Raw genomic sequence first — 18,561 nt, 5'->3', positions numbered from 1 at the left:
TGTTAGCGAAGAAAAATAAACAACTAGAAGGTCTGATAGCTGCATTGAGCGTTGGTCTTCTAGAAACGAAAGGATTACTGCCCCAACGGTGACAACGATATTGAGGATGTCGGATGCTAGTGAAAACGAGGTATGCAACACCGACGTTCTAATGCTCAGAACTGTATAGACTACATGCAACATGAATAGAGCCGTTAAAAGTGTCTTTTTCACTCATCACGGTCAGAGTTTAGAGCTCGCATGTACACAAGAATTTCCCTCTTACCAGTTTATACGCAGCTAGTTTATAAGACAATACTTTCACCGGATCTCTTTGTACGATATGTAGTCGTGCTAGTAGGAAGAGAGAAAACAAGGCTGCGGGTATCATTGTTAGCACAGAATCCTCGAAAGAAGAGTGAAATCGAAGCTTCGACAGTTGGTAGCAACACGAGGGTCAAACTGTTGGTCACTGTTAGTGACACAGATTACGGGCATGTCGACTAATAGTTATCCGCCAGTTACGGATTACACAAATCTCAGGATATTCTTTCCCTTTGAAGAGAGTACCTGTCTTGGATTAATGGGGATTTGGTGAGGCAAATTTTTCTCTCTGTGGGAGGTCATAAGTTATTGTAATGGGAATGCGTCGTATTTTTATGTATTACAGAACCCGAAGAAGTACTATACCAAAAATTTTAAGCCTTAGTTTAGGTGCTGAGGAGCCCCTGGAGGTACACTCATAATTCCATTTTGGATCACTTGTTCCTGTACATAATACAATTACAGCGCTATCCTATAATATGTATTTCCCCTCTTCTGTTATTTTCCACTTTACCCTATTAGAAATTTAGTCTGCTGCTTTTGGTGTTAGTTTTCCCAATTTTTCTCCTATCCATAGATTTATCTTAATTTTCTGCCTCCGACCTTGAAAATTACTTTGTCCTCCTTCAAGGTTTGCTCTAGAGACGCTGTCAACCTGAGGATGCTCTATGGTAAATGCAACCTTGGAATAACGAAGTACAGATAAAATTCTGATGCTTTAGATCTGTCCCAGGTTCTAGGCATCTTATCTCTTTTACCAATCGAGAGAAGAGCCAGGATTCTGAAGGTTTATTTGAGAGATAAGGTCAATAGAATAGCAGGAACTTGGGAGTATATTTCAAGACCGATTCTTAGAGGAATCAAGAGCGAAGCTTTCTGAGCACTTCTATTAGAGCCTGGATTGGAGTAGAGTACGATAAGCAACCAAATCAATAACAAGCTTTTTGATTTCAGCTCTTCTGATAGGCATAAAGATGAAGTTCTCATCAGCTTATGACGAGTCAATGTCATTGATTATTAAATACTGTATTGTTGTTTTTATTTATAGTAAGGCTTTTCTGAACAGTTAGCGCAAACTTTTGGGGCTCTAAGTCATTTGATTGTTGCTGCGAGCTGTGTGTTGGTTGGTGTAGCCTGGGGTCTACACATATAGGCTCCCTGATTTAATTCGTGTCAATTTACACATCAACCATCCGAGCATCTGCACTATGGCCCCTTTGAGGCTTTGACCCTTTGATGATAGAAACTGCGGAGGAAATACACCCGATTTCTTGCGCGATTAATCGCCGAGAAATATTCAGCCTCTAATCAAGTCTGAAGATCGTGATTACCAAGCCATACAAGTCAATTGAACTAGTCCACTTCTGACCAAACGATCACGCAGATTAATAATATAAAGGACATAGAGTTCAAGCAATTCCTAGCCACGCAATACTCGTTTTCTTGAAATTGCGGACGCCTTTCGGAGCTAATATCATTATAAGAATCAAGCACCTGCTTAACAATCACCAGAAGTCTCCGATAACTAGGCATATATTAAGCCATTCTGCATTCAATAATGTCGCTACAATAAGCTCTTCATCAGTTTCATCTGACTCTATATGTATGAATCATCGCAAAATGTCAAATCTTTTTAAACCACTCCGAGTTGGCCGCATTGAGGTCTCCAACCGTATTGTCCTAGCACCATTAACCCGGTGCCGCAACGACGACAAACACATCCCACTTTTCTTTGTAAAAGACTACTATGCTCAGCGTGGCTCAACCCCTGGCACCCTTCTTATATCTGAAGGAGCATTAATCACCCCACGCGCTGGCCTCTGGGACAACTCTCCAGAAATTCACACCGATGCCCAGGTCGCTATGTGGAAGGAAGTTACCGACGCCGTGCATGCTAAAGGCTCCTATATCTATATGCAAATATTTGCTATGGGTCGTGTAGCCAGTCATGAACAGCTAAAAAAGGAAGACAACTTCGACCTTGTCTCTAGTAGCGCAACCCCCCTATGTGCCGATGGTCCAATCCCGCGTGCCCTAAGCGAGTCCGAGATCGAAGAGTACATCGCCGACTACGTACAGGCTGCGCGTAATGCCATATCTGCTGGCTTTGACGGTGTAGAGATTCACTCAGCGAATGGCTTTTTACTTGACCAGTTCCTTCAAGATACCTGCAACAAGCGCACTGATTGCTGGGGCGGCAGCATTCAAAACCGTGTGCGGTTTACACTCGAGGTCACCCGCGCTGTGGCTGCTGCTATTGGTGCCGATCGTACTGGTATCCGCCTGAGTCCCTTTAGCCCCTACAATGGTATGAAGATGGAGAACCCGCTGCCGACGTTCAAGTATCTAGCGCAGGAGTTACGCAAGTTAAAGATTGCCTACACACATCTTATCGAGTCGCGTGTCTCTGGTGCTGAGACTATCGATGCGCTCGACTCCCTTGACTTCTTTTTAAAGGCATACGAGGACGCCAGCCCTGTTATCGTTGCTGGTGGGTATAAGTCTGATTCGGCGCGTGAAGCTGTTGATATACAGTACCGCGGGCATGATATTCTTGTTGCATTTGGTCGGCCTTTTATTTCCAACCCCGATCTGCCATTTCGAATCAAGGATAACGTGAAATTTGCTCCCTATGACCGTGATACTTTTTATACCCCCGGTACTTCTAAGGGCTATACCGATTATGAGTTCAGTGACGAGTTCAAGGCCAAGGCGGCTGCTATTGCAGCATAGCCCACGAAGGTTAGTCCAATGCACCGGCATTGTAATTATGCAAGGTTTTTTCTAACCAAAATGTAGAACATTGGAGTCATCTAGACATGAAATGGTTATAGTCTGATAGATTTGAGTTATTTATTGAAATCTTTCTAATTTCCTATACAAATAAAGGATAGCTTTTATTTCATATTGCTCATACATAGACTTCACCGAGTGCGACGGTATCCTTCAAAAATAGATGGCCCAGTTCGCAGCTGCTCAGCAACAATTCGAGCGGCCGTTAAAAGTAATTCGTCCTCATCGACCATACGTTTGTGAGCTTTGACCGCGGCTTCTTTGACGGCATTTGCCGCCTGGTCAGAGACCTTCACCATCTTTGAAAGCTTGGGGAATTGGAGTTCCTTTTGTTCCTTCTGTTTCAATGCTTGCTCGGATAGTTTGTAAGCCTCATGTCGTTTCTCGGCCTGTTCTTCTTCTTCACGTGCCCTCTTTCGAGCACGTTTTGCCACTGTCGAGTTAATGAGATTTTGCCATGCGGTTCTTTCTTCCTCCTCAGTTTCAAAGGCTAAGGTATAAAGTTAGTGTTTGAGGGCCGAGATATATATTTTCATGGATTTTATGAGCTTACCTGGGTATAAATCATCATAATTTCGATAATGGCTTCGACTGAATGTCGACGCGTTAAAAGATGAAGCGGACGACGATGTCGATGTTTGGAATGGGGTACTAGTCGCACTTTGTTCCGGAGACATGACCCGATTGGAAAGTGATTGGGCCGCAGAACCAGCCAATTCATTAGACTCCATCGGTCTGAAGGACGCAGAGGACGCAGATGGTGAGAATGGCGTGGGAGAGAAAGCTTGTTTTGCCAGAGTGGGAGGAGTAACGGCCTTTTGCTGTTGCCCGGATGGCTTGGCGAATGCAGTGAAGGGTGAAGATGATGGAAATGGGTTGGTGGGAGCTAATTCCGAGGAAGGTAGCGTTCCAGCAAAAATAGAGCCACCTGGAGCATGGCTTTCGTTGATTTTCTCTAATCGATTAAATGATGATATAGACGCTTCAAATGGGTTGGGAGTTCCAGCTTGCCCCGTTGAAGCAGGAAAAGTATTGAATTTTTGGCTGGGCTCCGAAGGCTTGGAAGATAGGGAGGACGAAGATGCTGGGAATAGAGATTGTCCCGCCGAGGTGGGGAGAGTACCAGACTTATCGTTTAGCTCGGAAGGCTTGGCGGATGCAAGAGTGGACGAAGATGCGAGGAATGGACTTGGAACAGGTGTTTGTTTCGTAGTGGGTATTGTAACCCGATTAAACAGAGAGCCAGCTACAGCATTGGCTTCTTTGATTGGCTCTGATGGCTTGAAGGATGATAGCGATGCGGCAAATGGATTTGGAGTCATTGATTTTGCAGTGGTCTCGAAATTATTTGGCGGTATCAAGTCGGAAGCAGGAGAATCATCAGCCTCTTGGTCAGGCTCCGATGATATAAAGGAGGATATAGAATCTGCGGACATATGGGGAGCCACAGCTTGTCCCGTTGAAGCAGGTGGGGTGTCGGCCTTTTGTCTGGGTTCTGGTTGTTGGAAAGGTATAGAGAGAGGAGAGGAGATGGTGGATGAAGAATCATCCTTTTGGTTCAGATCTGGTGGCTTAAAAGATGTAAAGGGGGATTTCGATGGAGGAAACGTAAATATTCCCGTCGAAGGTAAGATAACAGACGGATCGATAGGTTCTGACGGCTTGAAAGATGTAAAGGGGCTGGATGAAGATGATGGGAATAGGACTGAGGTCGTAGGTTTTTCCGTCGAAGTAGACTCCTCCTGGATGGGCTGCGACGGCTTAAAAGATGTAAATGGAGATTTCGATGGCGGGAACAGAGACTGTCCCGTGGAAGGAGGAAAAGCACTAGCCGTTTGGTCAGGTGCTGCCGGATTGGAAGACGCAAAAGATAATTTCGACGGCGGAAAGATGGATTGTCCCGCAGAAGAATCAGCAACACCCATCGGTTCTTTGGGTTCTGTTGGTTTTAAAGATCCAAATGGGGATGAAGATAAGTGGAGTGAAGTGGCGGACGTAGTTTGTTCCGTCGAACCCGAAAAATTATCAGCCTGCTGGCTAGGTTCTGATATCTTGAAAGGTCCGAAGGGAGACGAGGATGCTGGAAGAGGCGTAGCTTTTCCATTCAAAGTTGAAAGGGTGTTCTCGGCCGTTTGATTTGACGACCTCAAAGACGCAAAGGGGGATGAAAGCCCCGCAAAGGGAGTGGAAGCGGCAGGTTGCTTCGAGGGCTTGAGCAAAGTGGCCGGTTCGAAGGCAGAAGGAGAGGGATCGGCCCTTGGAACTGCCTCTAGCGGGAAGGATTCCATGATTGGCGACATTGATATCTCAGAACCGCAACGAATCTCTTCTGGGTCAATCATACCCATTGCAGCAGCTTCACGAATGCTCATTCCAAGGATGATGGCAGGGAGAGATCTTCCGACCCGTTTCGACTCTACGTATGTATTGGAGAAACACTGTGTCGAAGATGGGGAGAATGGGATGGTGTCAACATTACGGTCGGCCCAATCCAAATAAAGCTGTCCACTAGCATTCTCTTTCAGCTGAAGATCCTGTTCCTCGCAGAACTGGATTGTCTGCTCGTCATCGTCAAAATGCAGAACCCGGGTCAATTCATCCAGAGTCCAATCTTCGTTTTTAGCCTGTTGGCTTACAGGCAATCGACGGTATCCCTTCCAAATCGAACGAATGGCTGTCTGACGAATTTGAGAAAAGTAAATTTCAGCAACACATGCCGTGAGATATGACACGCTTGGAGAATCAATAATGTTGAAGAATCGACTATAGAATCCTTGGGCAATTGCATTTGGCCGACGCGCATCGAGAGTTCCAGAGGACTCCCAAGTATTCCCAGAAGCTGCGTACAGCTCCAATGCAACTTGAACTCGCGGAGAATTCAAAAGTGATGCGGGCCATCTCTGAACTCGGACCTCAAGGTCAGGTCGTTGATCGTGGATGGAGAATAAAATATAGTATGCTCGAAACTCATCCTCGCAGGGAAAATGGATGCGTTCACGATTGTCATCGTAGTAGTACATCAGGGAAAGCATTGTGTTGTTCAACTGCTCGCGTTCCTGATGCCTGTCGAATGGCTCTTCATTGTCTGGGCTGCACAAAAGATGAAGGGAAACGATGTGGAATCGGGCAATTCTTTCCAAACACACTACAGCCAGTTTGACATCGTTCTCACTGGTGACTTGTTGAACAGAAAAATCATTACGAATGGAACGCGTCCGGTCCCAAACGAATTTGTGAATAATACCCAATGGTTCCTCTCCACCAATGATATGACGAATAAGATAGTTTGTAGTTTGCAACAGCGTATTCGGGGTTCGAATGTCGGAAGGGAGCTGCTCCTCATAGCCAGCTGCGGATCGTCGGAAGCGCTTGAGCATCATAGCTATCGAATTCTGTGGGACACCGGTTGATGGATCCAGGTACTGAGAGTAAAAATTTAGCTTGTCGCGCGGGAGGCTGAAATGTAAGGCGAAAAAGGTGAATAGCGCGTGAAAACTGATGATAGACCACAACATACCTTTTCTTTTTTGTCGACCATTTTCTGCACAATCCGTTCTATGCTCTCAAACTCGGGGCACATGGAGGTACATGTACCTACAGGCCTGATAGCTTTGTTCAGCGCTGTAGGTTGATCTGGATCGGCCATGTGTCCTTCTCTAATCGCCTTCTTTCTCTGCGCCGCGCGTTCGGATTTGAGCTGAAAAGTTGGGTTAGATGATGGGTTTGAGATTTTATGCAAAGGCAGGCTGGGCAGATTATTTTGCTGACCTGTTCATAGCGTTCTTGGTAATTATCGGACGGTGAGACAGTCGATTGATGCGCAGGAGACGATGTCGCAGCCGATAGGGAACCGCCTCTGGTCGCAACGCCAGCGCCGCGACCTCGACCCCGAAAACCCTTGATTACTGCCCCTCTTCCACGGCCACGGGGATTGTCTCCTGATCTGTGTGCATTTGTGCTCCCGCCTCTTGAAATGTGTTGCGAGCCTCGCGTAGCGGATCCTCGTCCACGAAATGCGTTGTTGCCGTTGCCCGAGGCGCCTCTCTGGCCCCGAGGCGCGCCAAAGGAGTTGAACTGACTAGCCATGCTAGCCGCTCTTAGCGGAGCAGTTCAAAAACGTCGGCGAGAGAAACAGGCTACGGTGAAAGTCGTGGGGTTATGGTTGGAAAGGAGAGGATGCTGAGAGGAGAGGGAAGCAGAGGCTCTGAGCTTGAAAGAAAGCGGACCCACTTTAAAGGCGCGCCGCAACAATGACCTCGACTTGCATTCATACGTCCTATATTTCATAATAGCTTCTCTTTCCTCCAATAAGTTCAGAATAACATAAAAGTAGTCTCAATTATTTGAATCTTTCTTTTTACAATCTTCTGCTTTCTATCACCTTCTCCAACATGATTGTCCCAAGGAATTCCGAGTTTGTTCACTGTCCTGAGGGCACCGAGGTTTCATTTGCCGAGCGCGACAAGTTTTCCTCCCAGGCCTGGGTCATCGTCGAGAAGCTCAATGAGACTCTGGAGTAAGTGATCCAGGAAGGCTTTGATGATATTGGACCTTCGTATACCGCTGCCAAGTTCCCTGTCATTGCAAAGATGACAAAACCAAGATGGGTTTCATGAGGATTTCTCTTCAAGCTCCGATCACTGGTACAGAATTCCATAGCCTCCAGATCTGAGCGCAGCAGGCTGCTGCAAGAGGCGTCTGGCTACCTGACAGACCACCAAGTGACATTAGATGGTACTCCAGCGTGGATGTACCGCCGGGGATACCAGGTGTGCCGGTGCGGGAGAGGAAATGCGGGTTTAAATCGTCAGTCAGGGGAAGAGACGACCGAAGCGCGAAGAGCTCAACCCGGTGAGCATATCGATCTGACGGCACTCCAGATTATGAACAAGCTGGCATACCATGCAGTGCCAAAGCTTCATCGCTACAAGGAACTCAAGACCAAAGTGGTATTGCTCCGCGCAGTTACGTTATTCATCTCGTCTAGGATAAATTCCCCGGCGACCTTCTAGAATTAGAGAGGCTCTGTGGCATAAATTCTGCCACTCGCCGCACAATCAGCGATAAGTTTCGCATTGCCTACGAGTAAGTTGAAGCCAGACTTATACATAAGTATATCACAGTTACACAAAGTAATTACCGTATCAATTCCGTATTTTTGACCCTCACGTGTGTCCAGTCACCGCTCTGATACACATGTCACCTCGCTACTACGGGGTATTTTCCCTGATCGAAGAGACTGCACAATCCTCAAAAAGTGAAATACACGTCCATTCTCACGATGCTGGAGCCCACAAAATCGACCTCTGACATTTTCATGAGCATAAAACCCGAGCACATGAAAAACATTGCATCAGGTGCAAAGAATCACGAATACCGGGGCTATCTACTCCCATCAAAAGTTCATCGCATCTGGTTCTACACTACTGCACCCGTCAAGAGGCTTGAATACGTTGCTCGTATTTCTGCAGGGAAAACTCCAGGAAAAGTCCCAGAGAACGGTGGAATCGGCAATGTAGATTTCAACGCCGGTCTAAAAGAATCCAAGTTCGGATACGAGATCATTGAGCTATGGAGCTTGAAGAACCCTATCAGCTTGCAGCAGGCTATCTCCACCAAGATCTTAAAAGGACCGCCGCAGAAATACTGCTGGGTACCGGCTAGTCTGATCCGAAGCCTTCCACTTAACACACAGCACCAGATCATTTCAAAAAGGAATGAGCAGGTGAAGAATTCCACCCAAGAAACTACCCTAGCGGAATTATTCGCCAAGAATAAACCGGCACCGGCTAATGAGAAGCGAGAAGGAAACGTGCTAAAAGCCAAGGAAGAAGAAATGGGCTAGGGAAATATCATGTCATACTTTGGCAAACAGGAATAGCCTTATGCTAAACATATGGTTCATTCGATGGCATACCTACGGGTGCTGTGATTGAAGAATAAGAGTCAGTAAAGCTGCACAAGGCTATTCTCCGTGCGGCCAGTTGCTTATCAATATAAGCAATGGTGTAGCTCCTAAAAAACATGAAAGGTTTCTCTACCTATTCGTTCACTTCCGAGTAAAGAGCTTCTAGTTCATAGTCAAGCTTCAGCAATAGCTCTATATAGTACTGCTGTTCAGTCTCCGAAGAATACCTGTAAGCACCTTCCTTAACATACAAGCTCTTCGAAAGCTTGGCACCAGACCAGTCAATAGTTTGAGGACACGAAAAAAGACGCCATGTGAATTGCTCCTGATAAAATCCAGCGTAGTCAGACCCAGTACACATAATCCACGATTTGCTCACATCACTTCCAGATATTTTTACTCGAATTAGGTTGCGAAGTGGCGTTTCCGATGTGTGGGACGCAATTTGGCTGCGAGCCGATATGAACATCGATTTCCGGTAGAGGGCATTGATCACTGAGATATTTGATTAGACTGTCTTTGAAATAATAAGATCCTGTTCCGAGGGGGTGGTGAATGGCTTCGTCGTGGAAATCCATGATGCTGTAAGGCTGAAGATTGAGAGCAGGCGAGAGATTGAATAAAGACTGCCTAGGTGCTCTTACTTTTCGACCGTTTTCGACAAACTCTGATCCTATAATTAAGGCTGTCAGGAAAATCAGCTGACAGATGGTCCGCATTGCACTTTTAGTCTTGAGGAAGGCAGATTTTGAATTTGACTATATAGTGAGATTATTAATTTGAGTAGGTACGAATATAATTCATGTGGTCAAATTAATAGTATCATTGGTATCTAGAAATAAGAACTATAGCAGGTAGATAACTAAACAAGTTTTAAATAATAGCTGTAAGATAAAATGAACACACGAATACACACACGCATTTCAATTCGTTGATTCAGTGAGCTTAACTGTAGACTGAAATTTATTCAGTGAGCCCTGCCTTCATAAAAGCGGCTGCACCTGAAATACGAAAGCCCCACGGTACGTAGAGTGTACCAAGATACCGTATAATTGTGGATCAACATAACCACCCGGAGAACCCTATAATAACAAACACCAACGAAAGGTAAAGTAGAAACAAAGAGTATTAGCGAGAGTCAGGAAAAGTAGAAAATAAAAGAGCAATAGGAAGCCGGAATATCAAAAAAACCCCATCCAAGATATCTCAAAATGACCAAAACCAAACCATATCTGTACGGGTCACTTCCCGGCGACACCGTCTTTTTTTGTATTCACAGTTAAAGAAGAAAAGAATATAAACTCCCCTAGGGAAGCCCCCGTATATTTGAGTGCTTCACGTGGTAATTGAAAGCCATCAAGTCATTGATTCATTATAAAGGGCCATGCTTTTTCCATAGTTATGGAAATCACCTGTCAACTGGGTCCAGCCCAGTCTGCCTTGTGATTTAAGCAGGGTGGGAGATTGGAAGTCCGTGAGGATGACTAAGGGAGCCATTGCGGAAGGGCAGAGCCCTTTGCGAGTCCATGGGGGACTGAGAGTGGTGGTGGTGGGACATGTCCTGCAGGTGTGTCGATGCCAAGTGCATGTGGTATTGCATTGAAGGTTGAGGAAGTGGTTGACTAGTGGGCGGGGTGCTGTAGTCCACAGGACCGTAAATGTGTTGTGGGCGGAAGGTAGGTGCCCAGCTATCATACTGGACATTGGGGTTGCGTTGCTGCTCAGCAGAGGTTGGGTAAGAGTTCTGAGACGAGTAATCGAAGACTGTAACCTCATGGGGGCTAATTATCTCTGCGGGCACTGGGGTGTTGAGCATTGACTGTGAGGAGAAGGATTCGGCGTAGTGAGGAGGAGTAGCATAGTATGGTCGATCTTGTCGGGTAGCGTCGAATCCAATTGGCTCAGCAATCGAGTAGGTAGACATAGAGTGAACACTCGACACAGGCAAGTTCATTGGGGTCATAGAGGTAACTGCTTGTTCGACAGATGATGTGGGTGTCATTAATCCCTCTTCGATGTGCTCGGAAACGTCAGCAGAGGCATCGTTCGAATCATCATCTTCCTCGCCATCACCCTTAGGGCTAGGGCCACGGTTCATCACATAGACTGCCATGCCAGAGTCGACTTCACCACGTTCAAAACGCTCTTCCATCTTCCGCACTCGCAAAATCTCATAAATAATATCGACGTGGGATGGGTGCTTCAGGCTACGTTTGGTATCTCCAGCGACTTCCTTGAGCTTGTCTGCAGTGATTCCATAGCTCCCAAGCTTGCGGATAATGTGAAGTAAGAGCTCGATACGGTCTATCAGAAGTTAGCATGCATAACACGATTTTTGAAGTTAGGACTGATACATACACTCTTTTCGTAGGTGATCAGGCTCTTTGTGCATGACCATAGGAGGCCACCATTCAGGTTTGGTCTTTTCGGGGTCGCCAGTGGTGCCAGGAGCGGATCCCGGTGGGGGCTTACCGCCGTTATATGGGTGTCGTACTTGCTTTCGAGGCTCGATGAACTTGATAAAAGCCTTGGCGACCATACGGCAGTTCAGTTGCTGGAAGTGCTTCAAAGCACCTTCATAGTAAGCCATGACCTTCTGAGTATCTCCAATACGGAGAGCGACCATCTCAGTTGAGTTGTTAGTACCATAGTCATCGCTATCGGAGCCATGATCGGCCAAGCGGTTATCATTGACGATAGGACTGCGAAGGTTACCGCTGCGACGGGGCTTAACTCGTCGAGGAGAAGCTTCCAAAATGCCTGCTAGGTTCTATTAGTGATGGAATTCATATTTGATCAAGATCAGTCGAACTCACGCCGAGTGGCTGGGTGGTAGCCAATCTTCTCTCCCAAAATTTCCAAAAAGCTCTGGCGGACCTCCGGGGTGAAAATGCTTGTATTTTGTTCTTGAATAGAGGCTGATTCATCAACCTTGAGTTTGCCCTCGTTGTCTAGGTAAATCATGGCATAGTGAGCATAAGGTAAGCGCATAGCTGAGCGGGAGCTGCTGATCATGGGCTGAAGATGCGTTAGCCAGAGATCCTATGTTTTCAAGGATGGTAATAAGCCTACAGGAGGAACATCCCAGCCAGGAGCACCTTCATGCATAACTGAGGCTGACCTCTTCATGGCGCCGTTTGACGCACTGGGCTTGCTGTAAACCATTGCGAAATTGTTAAAAGATCAAATCAACGAAAATCTTGCAAAATCAATGATCTTCGTGGATGTGCCCTTAAAGTTTCGAATTTCGAAGTATAGAGTTTGCTTCGTCTTATAGAAAGAGTGGAAAGCTGTCTGTGTAACTGGTTGACGAGCTCTAAAAAGACCACAGTTAGTCCCACTTTCTTTCAATTTCACAATCTGATGCAGAAAGTTGAATTGAACCGTTCCATAACCAGGCTCTTGACATATAGTCGGCCCAACGGCAGCCAGCCCTCCTGCTGTTCCCCACCGGTGCCCCCACTAGGAACCGGTAGGACAGAAAATATGGCATTTGGGAGCGGTTCAAGCCAAGCTATTTGGAACAGAACCATGCTGGGGGATCTTCTGCAGGATGTATACTCACAGATATCACTCTTTTGGGATGAGATGTTGGTAATGTGGCTTCGTAATGCAAAGGGAGACTGCAGAAGAGGTTCAAGATGCTGCTCGTAGCCGGCGGATTCGAATGCAGGAGCAAAGAAACTCCACTCGTTTCGAGTTGGCAAATTTCCAGGGATGATCAAGGTTTGGTGAGATGAAGGCTTGGAGGGGTTGGTCTAGTTGAATACACAATATCTTGTTTCAATGTTGGCAGGTGGATATAGTCAACGATATAGATCAGAGAACCCAAGAGAGTGAGTGGGCCAAACAGATGAGATGACTTAATTGAGAATAATAAAATGGAAGACTTGAGAAGGGGAATGTCAGTGTTTAAATCGACACGAATTGGATACGCATTTAAATCCGAATTTGGCCAAAGTACGATATCCATGCTATGACACTATCCATAGCGTACAGGTACAGAACATGGATGATCCTTGAAGAGATTAGAAGCCGGGGGATCCCCGGGAGCTATTTCTGATCGAAATATGAAAGCTGCAACAGGATTGGATCAATTCGTGGTCTTTTTGCAGTTGTGGGGAGTTTCCTTCTCTAGCAGTGTCCCGATTCGGGATGACATCCACAATCCCTGCCAATCCTAAGGTACTATTTGTAGATCAACCTACACTTTTATTTTATTTTACTTTATTAATTTATTTCTTTTTTTTAAATCCATTTTCAATGATTTTTGGGGGTAATTTTAATTTTCTGATTTTCCCTATTTTTCCATTTTCCTTAATCGTCCATACTCCACTTAGTGTCAACAGACCAGGTGTGAAGTAGACTTTTATATGGGAATTTTGAATATTACTCTTCGTAAGGACATCAGGATTAGGAAAGCGTTCTATAATATGTACTTAATACATTCTACATAGTACTTGTTATTAATAATCTAGAATTCACTGAGAACAACCCTTTATTTAACATTTATCTCCCCACTTTTGATGCGACTTACGCCATAGAACCATAGCCTGGAGGTAACGGTATGGAAGCGCGTGGTTGGCATATACTATTCTTTGTTTGTAGAATTTAGCCGAGTATGTATAATTTTGATTTAACTCCGGTTCCCACCATATCCCCACTGTCTAGTTCAGGTAATCACATATTTTGCAAACGTTCGTTCGAGTTCCAAGGCTCAAGTCCTTCGAGCCCTCACACGCATATCACGCACAGGCCCTAAGTTGCCACCTGTACGGAGGATATTGCAGTGGACGCTATTCTTAAGCTACGTGCAGATCAACTTCAGCTTTTCGGAGCGTCCACAAATGTGGGACTTCTGCAGCTACGGGCTACTTTTACCCTTCATTTAGCTAGTGGGAATTTTCAAAAAAGAAGGTATTAAATAAAACTCAGGACAAAATAAGCGTATACGTAAAATTCTGCTAGATAATTTTACGATGAATTGTGCGCAACCCTCGGCCGTGCTCGATCATCGGATCTCGCAAATTGTGCCCCGACGCTAGCTGTACGTCCTGGTGGTTATATGGAGCCAATGAACGGTTCCACACCCAAATTCTGTCTAGACCTTCTTTTTCCATGAACCTCTCAATATCAATTTTGGGTGCGAGGCCCAACTTCCTGGCTCCTGGGATAAAAAAAGGATGACTCGCTGATCCTTTCATCCATAGATCTTATCAGGTATCTCCGTTTGATATACGGTCCCCGTCTTTTAGTATTTTATATTTGACGATCCTTCTTTGTTCTTCATGGGCCCTGATATCTGTAACACATGACAGAAGTTCGCGGGTTCAGCCTGTAACTAAGTATCGAATACAAACTATGGAATGCAGACTAACGGGTACACAAGCCATCGTCTCAGCTTGATAGGTGAAATTTAACCTTGGATTTTGATAAGGAGAAGCCTAGATAGGAGAAATTAATAAATTGAGAACCAAGTCAAACGAACTTTTGTTAGCCTAAAATGATTTTCAAGGCAGACTAAAAATATGAGGCGGTTTAGCATAGCATCTAGACAACTTGATGAACAGTGAATGTGCTCTATCATTATACATAGGTACATTCTACTCGATAGTGCGACCAACGCAAAACATGGCCGACGTACTACGTAGCTAGGTCGTCTACGACATACCATGGAAGGTTAGCCGCCGTACCTTTGTGTCGTTTGGCTTCCCCCGGTCCCCCTTGGCGCCCAAGCACTCTTTATTGTCAATCAGCCAAGGAAAATCTCTTCTCTTTTAGAACTAAGTCCCATCTCGAAAGAACCCCCGCACATTAGGGTCTCCGTCTTCCCGACAGGAAGGATTCCCTTTAGGGTTTTAGCCTCTTGATGCTAGACGGTAAATCGGGGCCCAAGGGAAAGGGAACATCTACCCAAACAACTGTCAGCCAGTCTATCTCCCGTTCTAGTGGATTCCATGGCGCCATTTTCTAGGTTTCTCACCCCCATAGTTAATTATTATAGTTAATTATTGCAAACTCAGAAGGCTCCAGGCTCTAAAGTCTGACTGACTCCCAATCGCAGCCCAATCATCGCTGAAACTGTTTAGCTTGCAGGATGCGCAAACACCGTACCTGCGTGTTTGATCAGCCGTTTGGTTCATCTTGATTGGTTTTTTGCGCCCTGCGGCTGATGAGAGTAGGTGCCGTCCTTATCCGCCACGCTAATTTATACGTAGATATACGGGGCGGCGCAAATGATCGTATAGCGTAATCATCACCGCATCCCCTTATTTAAAAATACGTTGTTACGAGGGTTCTGATAGTAAATTACGAAGTACTTTTTCAGTTGAGATTCCAACCCCAGGTATTCACTACTAAGTATTTCTTCTGCTTATTTTTAGGCAAAATCTCGACCCTCGAACGCTAACGTCTACATGCGTAACTAACGAGTAGCCGCTCAAATCCGAGTTCCGCGATATCCACTGCATGTCGCAAGGGGTGAATTCTTTGTTTGTTTACCAGCCCCCATTTATATGTCCATATCGGTATAATTTTCCGTTTCTTTGTCTCCACCGTTAGAAAAATTGAACAAAATTGGGCCGTTTAACGTTAATGTCAAATAATCCCCGACATACAATCTTGTGAACAAAGAAAACGGGGTATTCCGCAACTCGAGAATTAACTACTTGATTCAAGTGGTCTAGAACCCCTCTCAGAATTTCTAGGGCTTTGACACAAATGAACTTTGATTAGTCGCTCAGCCACACTAGAGCATGTGGCACAGCTATTTTCAGCTATACCCCGCCACACTGTAATGCTTATCAGAAGGCAAAGTACACTACATGAGACCCCCCATCTAGTCGATCAGATGCATATATTAAAAATGCAGGGGAGCCTTGTCAAGTTTCGAGTCCCTGGGCCCCGGTCAAGCCGAAAAGGTTACCTTCATAATATCGCCGTGATCACACTATTTACAACTCCACGCCACTCAGCACTGTACGGAGTACTCTGTCAGTATTACAATACAATTTACCTTGAAAATACTCAAGTCGAGTCATGACAGGCCTTGACATTCCACACACGAATCAGATTAAGTTTGTACCGACAACTATTTCTTAAACTATAATTAGGCTAATACTATGCCCGTTTTGAACACACCATGTTTGATTAGGAAAAAGACCAGAAGCCAGTAGTGCGAAGCTACTCAGTAGTCAGGAATCAAGATGCAATTACCCTGAAACTTCAAGGATGATGTATTTCCTTGGCTTGAACAGGATTTGAAAATAGCAGCTGTGCGGTAAATCGGAAAAGGGGGGGGTAAACCGGAGTTTTGGAATTCCATCCAGTACTTTCTTGGATCTGCAGAACCTTTATGTCTGTACCCGCTTTGCTTTTTCCTGGGAATCGTTCACAGCCTGTCATTACCGAGGTTCATAGTTCTACCGCCTTCGAAGGAATGTACATATACAAAAGTTCCAAGGCTCCGTACTTTTGTTTCTAGCTTCTGGATTCCATTTTCCTTCTATTCATTAGTCAAACAAACGATCGAGTCAGAGTGCTTTTTGTACAGTATGACAGAGCGATATTAAGAAGTCCAGATGAGGAAAGTTTTGTGTATCAACTCGTTCGATCGATCTATGCTGGTGCATTGAGACGCAAAGGGACCATCGAAGCAAACCGAATATGAAGTCATTCGAGGGCAACCTTGGAAGACATAAAGTTTGTCTGTTTGCTCAGATCGTTTTGAGTGATTGCCATTGCCGTATCTCTATTTGATTTCTCGGGTCATCGAAGCCACCGGGGCGGACATTAAATTGCCGAGCCATTGAACGACAGATGGATCAATCAGAGTCAACGATCGAATCTCATCGGTCCGATCTGGAGGGACATGGCGTCCGAACGAAGCCCATGCCTCGGGAGTTGAGGTCGCCGATGCCGGGGATCCAGAAAAACCCTGAAGGAATACGGAGTCCATGGTAGTTCATGAGAAATTAACGGCTTACTCCGTACTACGTACTGCGTTACCGTCTATACTTCTTTAGGATACGTCTTTTGAACTAGCTGTCAAACTCTTGCCATGTTTCTTCTGCCCCCCTCTCTTGACTCTCTTGGTCCATGCGGGCTTGACAGCAACTTGGTACTTAGAGCCCAGGCCCCGGCTGACCAACCACATAGTCTGGCGGGGGCGGCCCGGGGGCACCGGTCCGGAAGGTACTAAAGCTGTCAAACTCTCGAAGAAGTTTAGCGTTGGTCCCCTCCCCACCAAAAAACCCAACCATAGGGTCAAAGTTGGCAATCATTGCGCCGAAATTTCTGATAAAACACAACCTGGAATAATGCCACCTCAGATCTCCTTCGATCTCGGAGCTGATCTGACGATCTAGGCCTGTTTCATGCTAACGACCGGCCGTTAGAGAATTTCTAATAAGTGTCAAAAGAATATATACGGATTACGCAGTATAAGCCGCGAGTATACGCTTGTAGTGTACGACAAGATTCATGCCTGCCCGGACCATGAAATTTTGCTATGTAACCTTTACCCACTTTAGCCGCCCCTTCTACAAGCATCAAAAATTGGAATAAGGCTGATCCGATTGAACAAAAATTAAAAATGATATTAAGCTCCGCGGACGAAGACATTTTTCAAAGTCATGAAACTAAAAATCACCCGTTGTTGAGGTCGGATCCGGTTACCGCTATCACATGGCCTGTAGCTCACTAGTCCGGCCGTAGACTATGAGATGTCTCGCCCACTTCGGATCACGTCAGATAACTAATTGGAGCTAATTGTTTTAGGTTATTGGATTTTCCCTTTTTACATTCCTTGCTTTTTCCTAATACGATGTGATTGCATGATGTTTCGACTTTTGTCGTTGACACTGCAAGCCGTTCTTGCGCCCTGTCTCAGGAGTACTTTACGCTTTACGCTTTGCGTCGATCAACTATACATTCTGATGAACCAATCAGTTATTTCAATATCAATATCAGCAATCTTGAAAATCTTTCAATATGAACTGTCTTCACGATTAACTCTGGTGGGTGCTGCGGGTAGAGTGCACAGAGCACATCCCGCGTGGATATGACACCTGGTCCCTGCTATGGCCTATTATATCTTGATTTGGGTATGAAAGGGTGATTATACGATTCTGATTGGTCTGCGATAATGATCATCCCCCTTTTTGCTTATTCGTATTTCGTATTCTCGCGGTGCTTTAGCTTAGTTTATCTTTGTTGATCTCGTCAGTGGAGTCTGACCCCGATGATCTCCCTAGTCATGCTAGAGTTTCGTGACAAAGATAGCGCCTTGCTTTAGGGCTGGAAGTAGGTTACTTTGTAGATCTTTGTTCTTTTGTCCAAGGCCTCCAGACTAAAGGCTTCGTGTAAGTGGCGTATTATTTGTATCATATAGGCTCTAGTAATATTGATAAGTTTTTTGTCATTTTTTGGTCATTTTTTAGCAATTCATGCAAGCTAACTACCTAGCTAGGTACCAATATGTACTTACGGATAGGACGAGAAGTACTGGGTATACCTAGGTATGCAGTACTCGAACCACGAATGGCTCGATCACTTCC

At 45.4% G+C, this 18,561-nt stretch overlaps 6 protein-coding genes across 6 annotated transcripts; 3 read left to right on the top strand and 3 right to left on the bottom strand.

The window, feature by feature from the left end:
• Positions 1-1,923: 1,923 nt before the first annotated feature.
• Positions 1,924-3,036, top strand: N7495_006223 (alkene reductase; the record flags this gene model as incomplete). Its single annotated transcript, XM_057208874.1, has 1 exon — positions 1,924-3,036. One exon carries the CDS (start codon positions 1,924-1,926, stop codon positions 3,034-3,036), a length of 1,113 nt encoding a protein of 370 aa, XP_057062648.1.
• A 191-nt stretch (positions 3,037-3,227) lies between these two features.
• N7495_006222 (uncharacterized protein) lies at positions 3,228-7,181 on the bottom strand (the record flags this gene model as incomplete). The annotated part of the gene is made up of 5 exons (XM_057208873.1): positions 3,228-3,586; positions 3,650-6,518; positions 6,614-6,793; positions 6,865-6,952; positions 7,003-7,181. Coding segments are annotated over 5 exons (3,675 nt in total), but the record flags the coding sequence as incomplete, so codon positions are not given.
• A 306-nt stretch (positions 7,182-7,487) lies between these two features.
• On the top strand, positions 7,488-8,108 carry N7495_006221 (uncharacterized protein; the record flags this gene model as incomplete). Its single annotated transcript, XM_057208872.1, has 2 exons — positions 7,488-7,612; positions 7,763-8,108. The coding sequence occupies 2 exons, from the start codon at positions 7,488-7,490 to the stop codon at positions 8,106-8,108; spliced, it is 471 nt and encodes a 156-aa protein (XP_057062646.1).
• A 269-nt stretch (positions 8,109-8,377) lies between these two features.
• N7495_006220 (uncharacterized protein) lies at positions 8,378-8,941 on the top strand (the record flags this gene model as incomplete). The annotated part of the gene is made up of 1 exon (XM_057208871.1): positions 8,378-8,941. One exon carries the CDS (start codon positions 8,378-8,380, stop codon positions 8,939-8,941), a length of 564 nt encoding a protein of 187 aa, XP_057062645.1.
• A 1,510-nt stretch (positions 8,942-10,451) lies between these two features.
• On the bottom strand, positions 10,452-12,169 carry N7495_006219 (uncharacterized protein; the record flags this gene model as incomplete). The annotated part of the gene is made up of 4 exons (XM_057208870.1): positions 10,452-11,308; positions 11,363-11,767; positions 11,821-12,022; positions 12,077-12,169. The coding sequence occupies 4 exons, from the start codon at positions 12,167-12,169 to the stop codon at positions 10,452-10,454; spliced, it is 1,557 nt and encodes a 518-aa protein (XP_057062644.1).
• Positions 12,170-16,754: 4,585 nt separating this feature from the next.
• Positions 16,755-16,961, bottom strand: N7495_006218 (uncharacterized protein; the record flags this gene model as incomplete). Its single annotated transcript, XM_057208869.1, has 1 exon — positions 16,755-16,961. One exon carries the CDS (start codon positions 16,959-16,961, stop codon positions 16,755-16,757), a length of 207 nt encoding a protein of 68 aa, XP_057062643.1.
• Between the last annotated feature and the right edge of the window lie 1,600 nt (positions 16,962-18,561).

This window comes from Penicillium taxi (genome assembly GCF_028828555.1).
Source record: "Penicillium taxi strain IBT 34144 chromosome Unknown utg000004l_segment0_segment0, whole genome shotgun sequence".
In the NCBI taxonomy this organism is placed as follows: Eukaryota; Fungi; Ascomycota; class Eurotiomycetes; order Eurotiales; family Aspergillaceae; genus Penicillium; species Penicillium taxi.
The sequence above is the reverse complement of the archived record's forward strand: the minus strand, read 5'-3'. Positions and strand labels throughout refer to the sequence as shown.